This window comes from Cherax quadricarinatus, chromosome 81, assembly GCF_038502225.1.
Source record: "Cherax quadricarinatus isolate ZL_2023a chromosome 81, ASM3850222v1, whole genome shotgun sequence".
Lineage (NCBI taxonomy): Eukaryota > Metazoa > Arthropoda > Malacostraca > Decapoda > Parastacidae > Cherax > Cherax quadricarinatus.
This window is the reverse complement of record NC_091372.1, coordinates 17,066,065-17,089,047: the sequence shown is the minus strand read 5'-3', so window position 1 is coordinate 17,089,047 and position 22,983 is coordinate 17,066,065. Positions and strand designations below refer to the sequence as shown.

Here is a 22,983-nt window from a genome sequence, read left to right as displayed (position 1 = left end):
CGCGTTTGAAGTTGCCTTCGACATTCTGCTTGATAATTTCTTAAAGCGTCTCTAATTTCCCTAGTTGGTTTATATTGCTGATAGATCTTTGTGGAAGCTAATTGGCAAGTTGCATTAGTAGCTTCAATTATTCGATTGTGAAGGGACCTGATCGCGTTATCAATTGCAGTGGGAGGTAGATTTTCTAACGACACAATTTCATCTTCACCCAGAAATGCCCTGAAGGGGTCAAATCCTAGGGAGAATACCCCAAATGGCGTACTTGCTCGAAGGTCAAAGACTGCAAACCTCACTCGGCTTTTCTAGCATGGTTTCTGATAATATCAGGTTTAAAAACTTAGACACATGTGCAACATCTGGGTATCTTTATCGTAGACGTTTCGCCATCCAGTGGCTTTATCAGTACAAATTCTAGGACATAATTTGTAGACAGTAGAACTATATACAAAAAATGAGGTAAACTGTCTCTCAGCCTTGGAGTTAGTGCCAAGATCATCGTAGTTGTGGAGATTCTGAATCTTCACCACTACGGTGATCTCCACACCAAGGCTGAGAGACTGTTTACCTCATCTTCATGTCCTGGAATCTGTATTGATAAAGCCACTGGATGGCGTAACCTTTACAGTAAACATTCCCAGATGTCACACACGTGTCTCAGTTTTCATATTAATCGGTATTGTATACTATTCTTGTACAGTATCAGGTTTCCTTATATTAAAGATTTCCTTAGTTCTAATATTTTCATCATTTTTTCATATACATTAGTGCATAAAATCTTGAGAAATACGTTCTTCTCACTATTGCCATTTTCCCATTTGTTTTAGTCTGGTTATCACCTGTAATATCCAGTTTTCTCACAAAAACAATTTGATAGGTCGGTACGTCGTTGGTAGTCTGTTTAGTTTACGTCGGTATGTCTCTGGTACTCTAGTTTACGTCGGTATGTCTCTGGTACTCTAGTTTACGTCGGTATGTCTCTGGTACTCTAGTTTACGTCGGTATGTCTCTGGTACTCTAGTTTACGTCGGTATGTCTCTGGTACTCTAGTTTACGTCGGTATGTCTCTGGTACTCTAGTTTACGTCGGTATGTCTCTGGTACTCTAGTTTACGTCGGTATGTCTCTGGTACTCTAGTTTAGGTCGGTACGTCTCTGGTACTCTGTTTAGTTTTCTCCATGTTAGCTGTTTTGCTCTATTAAGTAGTGTTTAGTAAATATGTGTGATTTAAATTACATAATTCATAAATACTTATTCAATCTTGTGTACTTTCTACAGATAAGAATTACCCCGGTAAACTACACAACAGGCAAACTACAGCCTTACAAGAGCTACTGGATCAGCAACGACAACACTCCAGCGATGTCCAGAAACTCGAGACTGGAACTGGTGACTCTCTATCCTCATGATCCGACTACATTCAGAACCCCTTCACAAGAGGACTCCAGACCGGACACCTTCATACGTTTTGGTCCTACTGATAGGAGGAAGGACGCTGCTCAGCTCACCGTCCCTTTCTTTGATGCACAGACTGTGGCCCCTTTTCCAAGCACTTGGTTTTCAGGCATTGAACTTTTTCACAAAGGTCAGGCTGGTTCTGGAGGCTTTTTAGGCCTCAAGGTCATTACCTATGACTTGTCACGTCACATGGAAGTAACAGACCATGATCAAATTGACGTAAATTTCAATAATTTGCATAGAAAATAGAAAGTTCCATTATATTTTATTAAACAAAGTGCGTCTATGACACACTAGCCTGTTACACTCGATAATGTCTGTGACACACTAGCCTGTTACACTCCATAATGTCTGTGACACACTAGCCTATTACACTCCATAATGTCTGTGACACACTAGCCTGTTACACTCCATAATGTCTGTGACACACTAGCCTGTTACACTCCATAATGTCTGTGACACACTAGCCTGTTACACTCCATAATGTCTGTGACACACTAGCCTGTTACACTTCATAATGTCTGTGACACACTAGCCTGTTACACTCCATAATGTCTGTGACACACTAGCCTGTTACACTCCATAATGTCTGTGACACACTAGCCTGTTACACTCCATAATGTCTGTGACACACTAGCCTGTTACACTCCATAATGTCTGTGACACACTAGCCTGTTACACTTCATAACTTCTGTGGCAAACTAACCTGTTACACATTTGTCTCTCGACCTGCGGGGAGAGAGGACGCTTCTACAGTTTCTCTTGCACGCCACCTGGTGAGGAAAACACAGCATTAGCACCAAGATGGCGGACCGAATGAGTCGGCGCATAAATACTGTCTGCATCTAGCTGATCAGGGGATCTTTAAGCAGCGCCACGATGAACGTTCTCCTGCCAAGCATTATCAGGGACGTTTATGGCATCCCCAATGAAGAGTTGTACGGTGTGGCGCTAAATGGTATGTCAAGGGTCATCGTGAAGTTCATGAGGGCCGACTTCTACTCCAGCATCGTCGATGAATTTCAAGAAAGGAGGATGAGCGTCAATTCGGCAGTGGAAGTATGCTTGCATATTGTTTCTAAGTATTTTACTTGGGTGAAGGTACGGAATATACCTTTTGAAGTGACAGCATACAGCCTACAGGATGTGTTCAGTGGTTATGGGACTGTACACTCGGCGAGCATGGGAATGTGGAGGAACGGCCCCTACGAGAGGCTGCCGGAAGGATCCTTCACATTGAAAATGACCCTGAGGAGGCCGATACCATCGTACATCACATTGCATGGTTACAGAACTCAGGTTTTTGTACACTATGCGGGGCAGCGGAAGACGTGCTGTTTATGTGACTCTTATGAGCACATGGCGGCACAATGCCCCAGGAGACAGGGCCCTAGGGTTCCAGAAAAAGCTTCTGAAGACAAGCAGTTAGAAGCCTTGGACGTTATGATGGGTGATGTGGAAGGTCGGGGGATGGGCCTGTGGAGTGAGGAGGTTGAAAGAGCAGAGGTGGCTTTGGAGACGTGTGTTACACTACCAGAGGAAACAGGGGAGGGGGGGAATATCGCTGTCAGACAGACCGTTAGATGCTACAGATTCAGCTCAGGAGGGGATTTTGGAGGCTGTGCTGAAGGATTTTTTGGAAGAGTCGGAGCATGGTGTGGAAGACGATGTGAGGTTAGGTGATGTCAAGGTGATGGACGATCAGAAATGGAGTAAGGAAGACTTGAGTGAGGTCAGGATGGGGAGCAATGTGGTGGTGGAGGTCCATCAAGAAGATGTGATTGAAGAAGATATGTGTGTAGAGGGTAGTTCCCGCAAGAGATCAGCGGGGGCATCAGACATGGATGAGGTCCTCACACCAGCGCAGCGGCCTGGGAAGAAGGTTTGGGCAGCTGTGGTGGAAACGGCGAGACAGGGAGAAAGGGGGGGGGTAGCAATGGAAAGATCGGTGGGAAGGGACAGGAAGGGGTTGGAGGGCAGGAATGAGGGATTGCTAGAGATGGACTGAGACCTATGAAAGGAGGATCAAGACTCAGCTGCATAGGGGTAAGCCGCCATTCTTGTAATTTCAGGTGTGTAACTTTCAGTGTAAACAGTCTTAAGACCGAGGTCAAGAGGGTATGGTTAGAGTGGTTTTAAAGGAGATTTAGTATTGATGTCTGTTTTTTGCAGGAACATAACCATAGGTTAGGATGTGAGTTGGTTTTTAAAGGTTATAGGTTGTTTACCAGTGATGCTTTGAGGTTGAAAGGAGGTGTGGCTGTGGCGGTAAAGGAGACCAGTCCTTTGCGTATCCTGGGTTGGGAGGAGGGGGGGTGGGAGGGTTGTCAGGGTGGATGGGTTTTGGGGGGCCGGGAGGGTTTGTTTTGTAGGTGTGTACATGCCAGCAACTAGTAATGCTTGGGTGGAGGTGGATTTTGTACGCGTTGTCTTGGTGTATCATTTGAGAGGTTTGCCGGCTATTACAGTGCTTGTTTGGGATTGGAATTGTGTAATTAGGAATGGGGATGTGGTTCCGAGGGGGGCAGGTTGTGTTTTGGGGGCTCTGAAAGATGTTTTGCGGGATGTTGGAGTGGTAGATGTGGTGAGGAGTAGGGGATATGGAGTGGAGCACACTTTTATCCATAGGGGATATGAGGCATGGTTAGATAGAATTTATGTTAGGCAGGGAATAGGTGTGGAGAGGGTGAGGACTATAGATGTGGGTTTTTCTGATCATCGTGCTGTTATAGCAGATTTGAGGGTAGATGGTATAGTGCGAGTTTATACGGGATACTGGAAATTGAATGTGAGGCTCCTTAGGGACGAGGGTGATGCTACAGGATTTAAGGATTGGTGGAAATCCTTTTGGGAGACTAGGAATAGGGAGATGGATTTGCTGGATTGGTGGGAAATGAGGGCTAAAGTTGGAATCACGAATTTTTTTAAAGTACGGGGTAAGGAGATGGCGACGTGGAGCTATGGTCTACAAAATTATTTTGAAGGTCAGTAAAATGACTGTTATGCAGAGGACCGAGTGGGGCAGAGTGAGGACATGGAATGTTTGCGAAATAGGTTGGCAGAAATCCGTAATGAAAAGTTTGAGGCAATTAGAGTTAGGGCGATGTTGGAGGATGTTTTAAGGGGGGATAGGCCGTCGGGATTTGTACTCAGGAAGTTTAAGGAAAGGCAGACGAAAACCACATTCGTGTATATAGTGGCAGGAACAGGGGGGAGGGATTTGAGGAGGGTCAAGACCTATCCACCACAGAACATATTAGTTTGTATGCTGATTTCTGGTTTAGGGAGAAATGGAGGAGGGTTGGCGGGGGAGTGGGTGAGGGACGTTTTGGGGATGAGAGATTTAATAGGGTTATAAGTGAGCAGGACAGTGACAGACTCGAGAGTAGTATTAGTGTAGAGGAGTTGGAGGAGGCAGTTTTTGGGCTGTGCCAGGGTAAAACGATTCTTATAGGTGTTATTGGGGGAGTGTACGGCATTGTCTGGTGGGGGTTTTGAATTGTATGTTAGGTAGTGGGAGGATGGGACAATCGCAAAGAACGGGTGTCACAGTTTTAATGCCCAAAAAGAAGGAATGCTGAGTTTTGAATGATTATCGTGCGATTACGTTAATGTGCTCGGATTACAAGATTTTTGCTAAGATTTTAGGCAACAGAATGAGGAAAGTGTTGGGTTTAGTGTTACAGAGGGGGCAACTGGGGATTCGGGGAAGAAGGATGAGGGATGGACATGGTTTTATTAGGGTATTTCTAGAGAGTTGTACGGGAGGGGGAATACTAGGTTTAGATTGGGAGAATGCATATGATTGCGTGGACAGAGATTTCTTAGGGGTTTGCTTAGAGAGGTTGGGGTTTCGGGAGCAGGTAGTGAGGTGGGTAAACACCCTGTATGCTGAGGCGGAGGTGAGGGTACAGGTCAATGGGAGGTTGGGTGAAAGTGTACCAATGGAGAGAGGTTTAAGGCAGGGTTGCCTGCTATCGCAGCTGCTTTTTGCGTGTGTGCATAATCCTTTCTATGAGTCTGTTGAGCGGGTGATGGACGAACAGGAGATGGAGGGGGTGCAAAGGAGGTATCGTTGAGTATGCTACGGGGTAAGGAGGAGCTAAGGAGGGTGGGTAGAGTGATTCAGATGTTTGGTATGAATGCGGGGATGCGAGTTAATACGGTGAAATCAAGGTTACTAGAGGTGGGTAATTGGATAGGGGGAAGGCTTGGGGTTAGGGTTAGGATGGACAGTGGTTGATAGAATCAGGGTATGTGGAATATGGTATATGGAGGGGGTGCAGGCCTGCAGAAGGGTAAATTCGGAGTCTGTCACGGGTAAGGCATTAGGTAGACTGGGAGGTTTAAGTGCGAGGGCCCTAGCATTACATCAGAGGGTAGTGGTGGTAAATTCACTTGTCTATAGCAAGGTATGGGGGTGGCAGAGGTTTTTCCCTTAGAAGTACAGGACATTGTGGAAATGCAGAGGAGGGTGCTAAAGTTTGTGTGAGGATTTGAGAGGGCATGGTTAAGTAAGGAGGTAGTTGTGACAGATGTTCAAAGAGGGGGTTTAGGTTTGTTGCCTATAGGACTGAGAGTAATGGCTATATATATCAAGCGGAGGTATATTAGGGAAGGGGGTGTGAGGGGAGCTAATGTAGGAAGAGTTATGGAGGAGGCTCGCAAATGGTGGAGTGGCAAGGACCTGCGGGTTCGTGAAGATATGTTGAGATTTTTATTGACAGTGCAACAGGTGGATAACATCAAAGTGAAAAGGTTGGTGAGAGTAGTGGGAGGTCAGGGAATTTTGCAAGGGGTAGCCATGTATCCAACGTATGATTGGGGGGTTATTTGGAAGAATTTTAGTAAGCTTAGGATACCGGCTAGGGTAAGAGAATTAGTGTACCGTTTCATCATGGGGATTCTGGCCTCCAAGGAGGTGTTAAGATGTATGGGGTTGGTGGAAGAGGCTTTTTGTCAGTTTTGTGATGTTGAAACGGCGTTTCATGTGGTCTTCTTTTGTCCCTCCTTGGAGGGGGTGAGATCATGGATGGCTGGGGTTATCAGACTGTTGGGAGGGGACGTTTGCCGCTTTTAAGGACTTTACTGTTAGATGTAAGGGGAGTGCCTAGGGACTTGGGACGGGCTATAATGTATGTCATAGTAGATTATCTGGATATCTCATGGGGAGTGAGGGAATTAAGGGATGATAAGAGGATAAAAGCGTTGGCGGCTAGATTCTATAGGACAAAGTGTAGGAATATGCTGGTTTATGGGGCGTCCTGGGAAAAAAGTTTCCCGGAAGGTTATAGGAACCTCAACGTGGGTTCACTTTGTCAGGGTACCTGAGGATGGGCAAAGGGGTGATCTCCTTATGGGGGGATGTAAAGGGGGGTGGTGGGGTTTGTTTGACGCTGGATTTTTTATGGTGTGTAAGAGGAAGGTAGTGGCAAATTGGTATGGATGGTAAGCTCTGTTTCACGGGAATATTTGTCATAGTGAGATATAAGAGTAGCTTACAAGGTTAACTTTTCTAAACCCGATGGTTATGTTCACTGTGTAAGAAATCTTCCTTGATAGCCAGGATACCGAGCCCATAGGATCTCGGGTTTCAGTACTCAGATATGGCAAGTTGGTTTCAACAAATTTTTCTGAGGTACATTTGGGACGGGCAAGATGAGTGGCCCTTATACTTACTATTGTCTTATACTATATGTTTAACTTTTATTGTTCGCTGGAGGTTCTGTGTGGCAATTCTTAAGAGTATGTAGAGGTCTCGGCTCTATACCAGGTTTATTAAGGGGTTTATACCTAAAATTTCTGTCGACAAGAGTTTCGGTTTACATATGTGGGAGGTTTAATTTCTGTGTAGGGTTTGGTATTTAAACCCTTTTGATGTGCTAAGTTTTATAATATAGTGAAAGCTTGTTTTGGGTTTATATTACTTTATTATTGTATGTTACATGTATGTTGTTCTGTTTTCTGTACAAAAATGATTGTACAGTGGACCCCGGTTAACGATATTTTTTCACTCCATAAGTATGTTCAGGTGCCAGTACTGACCGAATTTATTCCCATAAGGAATATTGTGAAGTAGATTAGTCCATTTCAGACCCCCAAACATACACGTACAAACGCACTTACATAAATACACTTACATAATTGGTCGCATTCGGAGGTGATCGTTATGCGGGGGTCCACTGTACTTGATGGTTTAACATATTAATAACATTAAAATGCTGTTTTTCCATGGTTTTTGTGCATAAGGAATCATACGATCCTTCAGAATTCCTATTGGTTAGGCTATAATGTAACACAATTTTAACCAATACTCTGTAACCTGTCATAGAGGGTCTGTAACCTGTCATAGAGGGTCTGTAACCTGTCATAGAGGGTCTGTAACCTGTCATAGAGGGTCTGTAACCTGTCATAGAGGGTCTGTAACCTGTCATAGAGGGTCTGTAACCTGTCATAGAGGGTCTGTAACCTGTCATAGGGGGTCTGTAACCTGCCATAGCGGGTCTGTAACCTGTCATAGAGGGTCTGTAACCTGTCATAGAGGGTCTGTAACCTGTCATAGAAGGTCTGTAACTTGTCATAGAGGGTCTGTAACCTGTCATAGAGGGTCTGTAACCTGTCATAGTGGGTCTGTAACCTGTCATAGAGGGTCTGTAATATGTCATAGAGGGTCTGTAACCTGTCATAGAGGGTCTGTAACCTGTCATAGAGGGTCTGTAACCTGTCATAGAGGGTCTGTAACCTGTCATAGCGGGTCTGTAACCTGTCATAGAGGGTCTGTAACCTGTCATAGAAGGTCTGTAACTTGTCATAGAGGGTCTGTAACCTGTCATAGCGGGTCTGTAACCTGTCATAGAGGGTCTGTAACCTGTCATAGAGGGTCTGTAACCTGTCATAGAGGGTATGTAACCTGTCATAGCGGGTCTGTAACCTGTCATGGCGGGTCTGTAACCTGTCATAGAGGGTCTGTAACCTGTCATAGAGGGTATGTAACCTGTCATAGAGGGTCTGTAACCTGTCATAGAGGGTATGTAACCTGTCATAGCGGGTATGTTCAGGTTTTGTGTCTGTTTTATACTTGTTATGATAGCTTTAGTAAGGATCTTCATAACCTAACCTAACGTGATTTGTGTTGTATATATATTGTGTGTGTTAAAGGTGGTTATGGCTTTAGTCATGTGATACAACTTTACCTTTAATAACCTTGTGATGTTGTACATTGTATGTTTATTGTTGTAATAAGTTGTGACAGGTATTCCTTTTAATTTTGTAAACCCATGCAAAATTTTCTTTGGTCACAATTTTGCGTGGCGGTGCCTACAAGTGACTAATACTTAGTGAGTGTTATTTTAGCGTGTACTGGTCGCTATAACAGGATGTTGTTATAATACTTGTGACCTCCAGGAATAACCTGCTACTAGTAGCGGAATTTTTGTTTTTACATTTTATTTAAAACAGTGAGATACACAATGATAAATGTATATTAAAAACACACAAAAGAAAGCCGTTAATTTTACAATAATCTCAGACGACCAACGATACCGCACAATATAACGGTAATGAATCTTACACATAAAGTATTGACAAAGGTTTTATACTCAGACACAACACATTATACATTATTAAAGAATATATCTATGTTGTATATACAAATGGCAAGCATACATGGGTAAGTATATACACTGTATAATAAATTATTGTGTTAACAAACCAACACACAATAACACACAATAACACACACTAACACACACACTAACACACAATAACACACACACACAAGCACACTCATACACACCAACATACACACCAACATACACACCAACATACACACCAACATACACACCAACATACACACCAACATACACACCAACATACACACCAACATACACACCAACATACACACCAACATACACACCAACATACACATAGGTATTAATGAATCCACGACGAAAACATCCAAATATAACAAATACGATGAGTTATATTACATCTCAACAAATAATGTAATCAATTGCATCTAATATCATATATATTACATGTAATAGGAAAACACATCTATACAAATACCAATGATTGGTATACAAGAATAAAAACACATCTATACAAATACCAATGATTGGTATACAAGAATAAAAACACATCTATACAAATACCAATGATTGGTATACAAGAATAAAAACACATCTATACAAATACCAATGATTGGTATACAAGAATAAAAACACATCTATACAAATACCAATGATTGGTATACAAGAATAAAAACACATCTATACAAATACCAATGATTGGTATACAAGAATAAAAAAACATCTATACAGATACCAATGATTGGTATACAAGAATAAAAACACATCTATACAGATACCAATGATTGGTATACAAGAATAAAAACACATCTATACAGATACCAATGATTGGTATACAAGAATAAAAAGGCAAAACTTTTAACGTTCTGTACATACAAAATTATTAATGACATCATCACACTGGAGACATACATACAACATTGGAGACATACATACAACACTGGAGACATACATACAACACTGGAGACATGCATACAACATTGGAGACATACATACAACATTGGAGACATACATACAACATTGGAGACATACATACAACACTGGAGACATACATACAACATTGGAGACATACATACAACATTGGAGACATACATACAACATTGGAGACATACATACAACATTGGAGACATACATACAACATTGGAGACATACATACAACATTGGAGACATACATACAACATTGGAGACATACATACAACATTGGAGACATACATACAACATTGGAGACATACATACAACATTGGAGACATACATACAACATTGGAGACATACATACAACATTGGAGACATACATACAACATTGGAGACATACATACAACATTGGAGACATACATACAACATTGGAGACATACATACAACATTGGAGACATACATACAACATTGGAGACATACATACAACATTGGAGACATACATACAACATTGGAGACATACATACAACATTGGAGACATACATACAACATTGGAGACATACATACAACATTGGAGACATACATACAACATTGGAGACATACATACAACATTGGAGACATACATACAACATTGGAGACATACATACAACATTGGAGACATACATACAACATTGGAGACATACATACAACATTGGAGACATACATACAACATTGGAGACATACATACAACACTGGAGACATACATAAAACATTGGAGACATACATACAACATTGGAGACATACATACAACATTGGAGACATACATACAACATTGGAGACATACATACAACACTGGAGACATACATATAACATTGGAGACATATATACAACATTGGAGACATACATACAACATTGGAGACATACATACAACATTGGAGACATACATACAACATTGGAGACATACATACAACATTGGAGACATATATACAACATTGGAGACATACATACAACATTGGAGACATACATTCAACATTGGAGATATACATACAACACTGGAGACATACATACAACATTGGAGACATACATACAACATTGGAGACATACATACAACATTGGAGACATACATACAACATTGGAGACATACATACAACATTGGAGACATACATACAACATTGGAGACATACATACAACATTGGAGACATACATACAACATTGGAGACATACATACAACATTGGAGACATACATACAACATTGGAGACATACATACAACACTGGAGACATACATAAAACATTGGAGACATACATACAACATTGGAGACATACATACAACATTGGAGACATACATACAACATTGGAGACATACATACAACACTGGAGACATACATACAACATTGGAGACATACATACAACATTGGAGACATACATACAACATTGGAGACATACATACAACATTGGAGACATACATACAACATTGGAGACATACATACAACATTGGAGACACATACAACATTGGAGACATACATACAACATTGGAGACATACATACAACATTGGAGACATACATACAACATTGGAGACATACATACAACATTGGAGACATACATACAACATTGGAGACATACATACAACACTGGAGACATACATACAACACTGGAGACATACATACAACACTGGAGACATACATACAACACTGGAGACATACATACAACACTGGAGACATACATACAACACTGGAGACATACATACAACATTGGAGACATACATACAACACTGGAGACATACATACAACATTGGAGACATACATACAACATTGGAGACATACATACAACATTGGAGACATACATACAACATTGGAGACATACATACAACATTGGAGACATACATACAACACTGGAGACATACATACAACACTGGAGACATACATACAACACTGGAGACATACATACAACATTGGAGACATACATACAACATTGGAGACATACATACAACATTGGAGACATACATACAACATTGGAGACATACATACAACATTGGAGACATACATACAACATTGGAGACATACATACAACATTGGAGACATACATACAACATTGGAGACATACATACAACATTGGAGACATACATACAACATTGGAGACATACATACAACATTGGAGACATACATACAACATTGGAGACATACATACAACATTGGAGACATACATACAACATTGGAGACATACATACAACATTGGAGACATACATACAACACTGGAGACATACATACAACACTGGAGACATACATACAACATTGGAGACATACATACAACATTGGAGACATACATACAACACTGGAGACATACATACAACATTGGAGACATACATACAACATTGGAGACATACATACAACACTGGAGACATACATACAACACTGGAGACATACATACAACACTGGAGACATACATACAACATTGGAGACATACATACAACACTGGAGACATACATACAACATTGGAGACATACATACAACATTGGAGACATACATACAACATTGGAGACATACATACAACATTGGAGACATACATACAACATTGGAGACATACATACAACATTGGAGACATACATACAACATTGGAGACATACATACAACATTGGAGACATACATACAACATTGGAGACATACATACAACATTGGAGACATACATACAACATTGGAGACATACATACAACATTGGAGACATACATACAACATTGGAGACATACATACAACATTGGAGACATACATACAACATTGGAGACATACATACAACATTGGAGACATACATACAACATTGGAGACATACATACAACATTGGAGACATATATACAACATTGGAGACATACATACAACATTGGAGACATACATACAACATTGGAGACATACATACAACATTGGAGACATACATACAACATTGGAGACATACATACAACATTGGAGACATACATACAACATTGAAGACATACATACAACATTGGAGACATACATACAACATTGGAGACATACATACAACATTGGAGACATACATACAACATTGGAGACATACATACAACATTGGAGACATACATACAACATTGGAGACATACATACAACATTGGAGACATACATACAACATTGGAGACATACATACAACATTGGAGACATACATACAACATTGGAGACATACATACAACATTGGAGACATACATACAACATTGGAGACATACATACAACATTGGAGACATACATACAACACTGGAGACATACATACAACACTGGAGACATACATACAACATTGGAGACATACATACAACACTGGAGACATACATACAACATTGGAGACATACATACAACATTGGAGACATACATACAACATTGGAGACATACATACAACATTGGAGACATACATACAACATTGGAGACATACATACAACATTGGAGACATACATACAACATTGGAGACATACATACAACATTGGAGACATACATACAACATTGGAGACATACATACAACATTGGAGACATACATACAACACTGGAGACATACATACAACATTGGAGACATACATACAACATTGGAGACATACATACAACATTGGAGACATACATACAACATTGGAGACATATATACAACATTGGAGACATACATACAACATTGGAGACATACATACAACATTGGAGACATACATACAACATTGGAGACATACATACAACATTGGAGACATACATACAACATTGGAGACATACAACATTCACAAACACAAGACATTTACACACAAACGCAGCTGACCAGCCCGTTAGATTACCCACTGAACAAACACAAATTATCTCAATTCCTTTAACTCTAACGCTCTATATGCAGACGGGAAATCTTTCTCCCATCTCCCCTCATATACCAACTGATTTCGACACTTAGTTCTAAGAACTGTTCCCGCTAAAACCCGGATTCTGCTATTACCTACAACATGTCTCATAGCCCATGACACACAAATATAATCGGCTATGACATACGACACAGCACGTTGTACACAGATGTCAACCCCACCCACATCAAAACTTGATGCCCTAAGTACCGACAAACCTCCCCCCCCCAACCATTCATAAAACCCTGCTTAACCACGCACGTACTATACCTAAATCTTCACAGAAATACACAACATGAAACGCTGATTCGTCCTCCCCGCACGCTGAACAACTCCGGTCCTCCTCTACACGCCGATTAGACAACACCATCTTGGACGGTAGAATCCCGTGCAAAAATTTAAAAACCACTTTACGTACTCGAGGAAGGAGACGTAACTGATGAACCCGCTTCCACATATCACACCACGCGTACATGGGGAACATTCCCTGAACTCTCACCTCAACTTTCACCATACCCACTCTTTCCAAAGTACTCAATTTAACGCTCCGCACGTCTCGCATGCACAGTAACACACGTAGCATCGTATCGCACCTGATTACATCTGCCCGTCCCCACCACCTGCGCAGGTCACGATACATTTCTGTTAAACCACCATGCCTGCCACCCAGTCGGGGAAAACGACGTTTCACATAACAAGCAATGACTCGGTCTGAAGAATTGAGACACTTATGCAACACATGGGAATCTTTATTGAAGAAACGTTTCGCCACACAGTGGCTTCATCAGTCCAATACAAAGTAGAAGTGGGTAAGGAGAGTAGAAGTTTGAGGTAATCAGTCCCTCAACCTGGATTCGATGTGTTCAGTCCATCACTCTTGTAGGAAGTGCAGCATAGGGCCAGAGAGGTGGCTTATATACTGCGGTGAGATGAGTTGAAGCAGGAGGAGGTGGGATCACAGTGGGACCTGCCACTAGTGTAAGTAGGTCGTCGTCCACTGTGATCCCGCCTCCTCCTGCTTCAACTCATCTCACCGCAGTATATAAGCCACCTCTCTGGCCCTATGCTGCACTTCCTACAAGAGTGATGGACTGAACACATCGAATCCAGGTTGAGGGACTGATTACCTCAAACTTCTACTCTCCTTACCCACTTCTACTTTGTATTGGACTGATGAAGCCACTGTGTGGCGAAACGTTTCTTCAATAAAGATTCCCATGTGTTGCATAAGTGTCTCAATTCTTCAACTTGTCGGTTTTCAAAACCATTCATCATGACTCGGTCTCTTAAAGGAACAAGATCTAACCCTCCTTGACGCACTGGTGTCTCTACCACCGCTCTTGTGAGCCAGTCGCACCCTGAGCCCCACAAAAGTCTATAAACTCTATTTAAAAGATGTTTGAGATCCCCCTGTATTTTTTTATATATTTATATTAAAAGCGTAACTACATACAAAATTTGAAATCATACAAAAGTGAACTCCAGACCATAACCATTATACATATGTCCTCCTGCGGACGTTATACCTTCAAACTATGTCTAAAAACCCTAAAGGTATTCCTTCCATCTTACAACATACAGTACGACCTAAGAATATTACAACTTAAGTTTTCTACCTTCAGTTAAAATTAAATTTCAAACTCATCTAATTGACGACAGTTGCAATTGTTATCAATGACCTAAGATCCTCTCATGCTTATGACATTTCGTATTTCTCTTAATATACAAACAATATAAAATATTCCTTAAACAGTTGCTTAATCCCGTATATATATACCTACTATACCATGGAAAAATTCCTCTGATAAGATGACCACTTCCCATATTATATATCCTCTGACATTGTTAACAATATGTATGACATGGACAACCATGGTTAACAATATGAACTTAAGAAAACTACAGTTATAATTATCCCCCATAAACCTTTCTCTTCCTGACAACACACAATCTCCCTCTTTTAACCCCCCCCATGTTACCCCCCATGTTACCCCCCATGTTACCCCCCATGTTACCCCCCATGTTACCCCCCATGTTACCCCCCATGTTACCCCCCATGTTACCCCCCATGTTACCCCCCATGTTACCCCCATGTTACCCCCCCATGTTACCCCCCATGTTACCCCCCATGTTACCCCCCCATGTTACCCCCCATGTTACCCCCCATGTTACCCCCCATGTTACCCCCCATGTTACCCCCATGTTACCCCCCATGTTACCCCCCATGTTACCCCCCATGTTACCCCTCCATGTTACCCCCCCCATGTTACCCCCATGTTACCCCCCATGTTACCCCCCATGTTACCCCCCATGTTACCCCCCATGTTACCCCCCATGTTACCCCCCATGTTACCCCCCATGTTACCCCCCCATGTTACCCCCCATGTTACCCCCCATGTTACCCCCCATGTTACCCCCCATGTTACCCCCCATGTTACCCCCATGTTACCCCCCATGTTACCCCCCATGTTACCCCCCATGTTACCCCCCATGTTACCCCCCCATGTTACCCCCCATGTTACCCCCCCCATGTTAGGTTCTAAATTCACGGAGTATGTTACACATTACTAACTAAAACCAGTCAGTTCTTTATATCTCACAAGAACATTATATGCACATGCTAAAAAGGTCGCCTTACATAAAAGGCAGACTTTTTTAAAAAATGGTAACATACATACCTATACTCTTACAAGTATGTACATTTGCGTTTATACTCGATCACACATACCCACACCGACTCATACACACATATATTAACACAACAATAGATAAGACTTTTACAACCTTATATGTTAATCCTTTATTAGGAAAAAAACAAGGCAACTGAATAATTTTGAGAAAAACATGATTACTCTGTATCCTTTATACCTGTTAACAATGATTACTCTGTATCCTTTATATGTGTTAACAATGATTACTCTGTATCCTTTATACCTGTTAACAATGATTACTCTGTATCCTTTATACGTGTTAACAATGATTACTCTGTATCCTTTATACGTGTTAACAATGCGTTGATTGTTCCCTCTTGTAGTTGTCTCACTTACAAAGATCATTTACCTTATAAAACTATGATCATCATTGATCTATTGTCTTTCAACTAAAACATTCACACACAAGAAAACTCTCCAGTTACACCACATCTAACATGTCATCCCTCCCATACAACTCTCATGACAATCCTACCACATTTATATATCCTTCATTATGGTCATATTCACTCTCGAAAAGGAAAATGGTCCCTTAGTACTTAAGTGGCCAAATTACTGAGTCCCTTTACCGTTATATTTCTATATGCCTCCGGGAACGCAGTTGCCCATCTTTTACCATAAATGAGTTAATGTCTGCATACTGTGCGATAAATTCCTGCTGCAGTTGCCCTTACCCTAATCCCCCCACCTTTTTCCTTCAAGCCCCAGGAATAAAACAAGAAATTCCTTCTCTGTATCTCCTTTATCTCCTGTTCCCGTAAAGGATACACCACTGCCACGTTCCACACTTTACTATAAACCAATGAATTTATTATTATTGCCCTTTGCATTAAAGTAACATCCTTCACTCTTAGGTTCCTAATCCGTTGTACAACTTTCTCTCCTACCAATTCCTAATTCCTCAGTCTAGCCACTTGCTCATCTGCCATATAGATAATCCCACAAATTTTCAGCTGTTCAGTCACATCCCATCCAAACTCCATCCCCATTCTACCCCCCACCCAATCTCCTATCTCTAATAATTTTGATTTAGCTCTGTTGACACGCATGCCTGACGCCTCTCCAAAAAACTTCATTACTCTCTCCACCTTTCGCAAACCTTCGACATCATTGACCAGTATTGTTGTGTCATCCACATAACCAACTACCTCTGTGAACCCCGACCCCTCCTCCTGTAATGTTGTTGCTTCCTCAACCATTCCATAAACAGAATTTGAGACATAGGACACCCCTGTCTCAAACCTTTCTCCATTTTCAACACGCTACCCAACCTACCATTAATTTGCACCTGAATCGTGGCTTCGGCATACAAGGTCTTCACCCATTTTACTATTCCCTCCCCAAAACCTATAAGCCTTAAAGTGTCAACCATGTACTCCCTATTCACACCGTCATAAGCATTTTCCCAATCAATGCCCAAAATTCCACCACCCTTACAACCCTGCACAAATTCCCTAATACGACTATGTCCATCCCTCATACTACGACCCGGAATCCCCAACTGACCCTTGTGCAAAATCCCACCTATCACCCTCTTCATCCTGTTCCCTAGAATCTTCGCAAAAATCTTATAATCCGTACACATTAAAGATATGGCTCTGTACGTGCTCAGTGTTCTCCCCTCCCTCTTTTTCTTTACAAGCACGACCACACCCGTCCTCTGTGACGTTCACAATTTTCCTTCCTTCAGCATACTATTCAATACCTGAACCAAACAAACATTTATGGTTTCCCAATGCACTCTGTAAAAATCATTGGAAAGCCCATCAATTCCCGGTGCTTTCCCCTTACTTAAATTGATCACCGCCTCTTTCACTTCTTCCATACTTATTATTCCTTCCAATCCCCCTCTGTCCTCCCCACCTTTCCCCAAGACCTTCACCCCTCCTCTTTCTTTATTAACTATCCCCACATTACCCTTTTCCCATTTCCTTTTAAACCAATAGTCCGCATAATTACTTATCCCCTCAGTTGTCACCAACATTTGCCCCTCAGTATAACCTTCCAAATCGTCACTAACCTCTAAAAGTATTATAGTGGACTCCTGTTGTCTAATGCGAAAACTTCTTAACACACTACCCGACGGTTTAACTTCCCATAGCACGGCATCCATACCTGCCCTTACCCTTAATTCATCAAATCTTTCATTATGTATGTCCCTTAGTCTCCCTCTTAGCCCTGATATTTCTTCAAAAGACTTCCCCTCATCTCTTGCGTAACACTCACTGAGCTGCTGTTCCAAATAATTCTGTAAACCGTACCTCCACCTCGCCTCCTCCCTTCCTTTATATTTATAAAACCCCGCGATACCAGGTTTAGCCCTATTTTCCCACCAATCCAAAATACTCCCTACCCCATCCCTTGCCCTCCACAATTGTCTCCACCAGTCTCTAAACTCTGCGTTCACCACCTCACTCCTCACCAACCTCGCATTTAACTTCCAGAAACTTGAATATACCTTTACCACACCCTCCCAATCCAGTTCTACCAAAACTGCCCTATGATCCGAAAACCCTACGTCCACTGTTGTTACCCCTCCTACCCTAACTGCCTCCGTTATATAAATCCTATCTAACCTCGCTGAATAATTTCTCCTAACAAAAGTGTAATCCACTCTCCAAGCCCCACTCCCCTTCACGTCCCTCACCCCTGCATCCTGTAAAACATTGCGTAACGACCGTAACACACAACCCGCCCCCCTTGGCTCCACGTCCCCCCCCCTTATAACACAGTTCCAGTCCCCCCCAATTACAGTGACTAGAGGTAAACCCCTTAAAAAATACACCAAAACGTCTCTCACAAAATCCTCTTTTACTTTGATTATATTCTCTGCTGGCATATAAACCCCAGTGAAACATACTCGAGATGCTCCCCACTCACCATCCACCCTCACTACCCTCCCCCCCCCCTTCTTCCCACTTTATAATACGTAAGGGACTATTTTCCTTCACAGCCACTGTCACTCCCACTTTTAACCTAACAGACCCACTTACATACAATTTATAACCCTTTAATGCCAAAGCACAGCCTATCTTATAATTATGTTCTTGTATAAAGCATACATCCACATTATATCTCCTCAAAAACCATTCCATCCATACTCGTTTCACTTCATTCCTCAATCCATTTACATTTACAGTTACTACCGTGAATTATTTTAAAAGTGGTGGTTTACCCTTTCTTCTTGGCACACACCCTCCTATACCGTCCTGCTGTATTGCGTCTTTCTTGACAGCTTGCTTATTCACCCCCCCTATCCCTTCGTTATCCCTAGAACCATTAAACCCTTCATTACCCCTCCCCTCTTTCCCCTTATGACATACATCCTTTCTCCAAGATTTTACTCCTGTTCTTTGTCCTGGAGTAAGAACATCGTCTATCTCAGACATTCCTGCAGTTCTCTTACGAGAACTCCCCTCCCCACACACCTCGTCACCTGTTTTTTCTGCCCTATGGACCTCTGCCACAACGTTGTGCACATTAACATTAGTGCACACAGGATTCCTAACCTCCTGATCTTGCTGCACTGTCGCCTGCACCAGGTTACACCCTTCATCCTCCTGTCCCTCCTCAACGTCATGCAAAAAGGAATTTAGTACTTCCTCCAGCAAGCCATCCTGTTGGCTCGTACCCTCCTCATCAGACGTCGATGTCGTCTGTCCCTTATCAACTGTTAGTGTTACACATTTCTCCATAGTCGCCTCAGCCCTATCCACTTCTTCACTACATCTGGAAGGATTCTTGTTTGGCCTTACTCCTTCCTCCAACGCCCCCATAGCATTCCTCTGATGTAAGATCACTGGTACCTGTTCCCTTCGTCCAGCTTTTTTATAGCATTGAGCTGTCATATGTTCAAAAGAACCACATAATCTGCAAGTCTTCTGCTGCCCTGAGTAGTACACGTAGACCTGCGTCCGGAAGACCTCCATAAGTATGTATGATGGAATTGGCTGCCTCAACGTCATTTTCAGCGTAAATGATCCTTCAGGTAACCCCTCATAAGGTCCATTTTGCCACACCCCCATCTCAGCTGAGTGGATTTTTCCATAGCAGCTGAACACCGCCATCACATCATGCTCCGTCGCCTCAAAAGGCACGTTTCGTACTTTCACCCACGTCACATAGCTGGACACATCATGTAAGCAGACTTCCACCATAGTGTTCACTGCTAGCCTCTTCTCTTGATATTTGTTGACTATGCTTGTGTAGAATCCTGCGTCTTTAAACTTGATGAAAATTCTCGACACACCATTTACTGGTACTCCATATAATTCTTCGGTCGGTATTCCATATACCTCACTGATGATGGCAGGTAGTAACACCTGCATTGTTGTTCCTGTAAGCGTGCCAAGCACCAATTCCACACAAACAGTGCTCACCCGGCGTCCAATGCGGTCCGCCATGTTGTATGCACAAAACAGGAAAACTGCGCAGTAAACCAGTTGTATCAGGAGCCACTGCGCAGCCTGTCCGCACGGCACAATAGCGATGAGGACAATGCACCAATGCAACGTGCCAAACTTACTATAAAGAAGAACATTAATTATTATCGCCCTCTGGTGTAGGGTTAAATGTCGTGGCCTGAGACTATTTACACGCCTCAAAACACTGTTTACCACCCTCCCCGAATTACATGCCCTCGTCTTATCAACCTCTCTCATATACTGTATACCACATATGTTGACACAGTCAACCACCGTCCACGTCTCTATACCTACCTGGCCTGTACATTGCAGAGTCACTTGTTTGCACAGAACTGCTAAATGCCTCAATTGATGTAGTGGAAGTTTTAGCAGTAAAGGTCGAGAACCAAAACCTAGTCATTGTGGTAGTCTACAAGCCTCCGGATGCAACATCCCAGCAATTCCAGGAACAGCTGTTAAAAATTTACCACTCTCTGGAAAATCTTCCAGCTCCTGCACCCAACATCTTGCTCCTGGGGGATTTCAACTTAAGGCGCCTAAAATGGAGGAATATAGCAAATAATATTGTTGCAGTAATAACACCAGGAGGCAGCTCTGATGAAAACTCACACTCACACGAGCTTTTAAATCTCTTCACAAAATTCAATTTAAACCAGCAAATAATAGAGCCTACTAGACTGGAGAATACACTAGACCTCATCTTCACTAACAATGATGATCTGATAAGAAATGTCACCATATCAAAAACAATATACTCAGATCACAACATAACTGAGATTCAGACATGTATGCGCGGAGCCCCAGACCGACATAATGAGACTAGTCACGAGGGAGCATTCACCAAATTCAACTTCAATAACAAAAACATAAAGTGGGACCAAGTAAACCAAGTCCTAACCGATATAAGCTGGGAAGATATACTAAGCAACACAGACCCCAACTTATGCCTAGAACAGATTAACTTGGTGGCACTTATTCCTCTAAGAAAAAGGAGGAGTAGATGTAAAATAGAAAGAGACAGGCGCTCCCTTTACAGGCGACGGAAAAGAATAACAGAGCGGCTAAAAGAGGTCAATATATCTGAAATGCGTAGGGAGACACTGGTCAGAGAAATAGCAAGCATCGAACTTAAGCTAAAGGAATCATATAGGAGTCAGGAATCGCGGGAAGAACTAAAAGCCATAAATGAAATCGAAAGAAACCCAAAGTATTTCTTCTCCTATGCCAAATCAACCACTCAAGGAAGGTTCCTTGATGTTGGTGAGGGGCTCTTGATTTAGGGAATTGGATCTGTGCTCCAGTTCCCCGAATTAAGCCTGAATGCCTTCCACATCCCCCCCCAGGCGCTGTATAATCCTCCGGGTTTAGCGCTTCCCCCTTGATTATAATAATAATAATATGCCAAATCAAAGTCGAGAACAACGTCCAGTATTGGGCCCCTACTTAAACAAGATGGGTCCTACACAGATGACAGCAAGGAAATGAGTGAGCTACTCAAGTCCCAATATGACTCAGTTTTTAGCAAGCCGCTAACCAGGCTGAGAGTCGAAGATCAAAATGATTTTTTTATGAGAGAGCCATAAAATTTGGTTAACACAAGCCTATCCGATGTTATCCTGACGCCAAATGACTTCGAACAGGAGATAAATGACATGCCCATGCACTCTGCCCCAGGGCCAGACTCATGGAACTCCGTGTTCATCAAGAACTGCAAGAAGGGGCTTCTCCATCCTATCGAGCCTTTTCCATCCTATGGAGAGGGAGCATGGACACGGGGGTCATCCCACAGTTACTAAAAACACAAAGGGGGCAGTAAAGCAACAGCAAAGAACTACAGACCGATAGCACTAACATCCCATATCATAAAAATCTTTGAAAGGGTCCTAAGAAGCAAGATCACCACCCATCTAGAAACCCATCAGTTACACAACCCAGGGCAACATGGGTTTCGAACAGGTCGATCCTGTCTGTCTCAACTATTGGATCACTACGACAAGGTCCTAAATGCACTAGAAGATAAAAAGAATGCAGATGTAATATATACAGACTTTGCAAAAG

General features: G+C 42.1%; 1 protein-coding gene across 2 annotated transcripts in view; it reads left to right on the top strand.

Annotated features, from left to right (window-relative positions):
- The window catches only part of LOC128706306 (uncharacterized), a 160,609-nt gene extending 156,834 nt beyond the window's left edge, over positions 1 to 3,775 (top strand). Inside the window, exon 11 of one of the 2 annotated variants that reach the window (XM_070102475.1) lies at positions 1,276 to 3,775. In XM_070102475.1, coding sequence (XP_069958576.1) covers positions 1,276 to 1,704 — 429 coding nt within the window. In that variant the 3' untranslated portion in view covers positions 1,705 to 3,775. The remainder of the gene's footprint in view (positions 1 to 1,275) is intronic. The other variant, XM_070102477.1, reaches the window with a different exon arrangement.
- Positions 3,776 to 22,983: the final 19,208 nt, after the last annotated feature.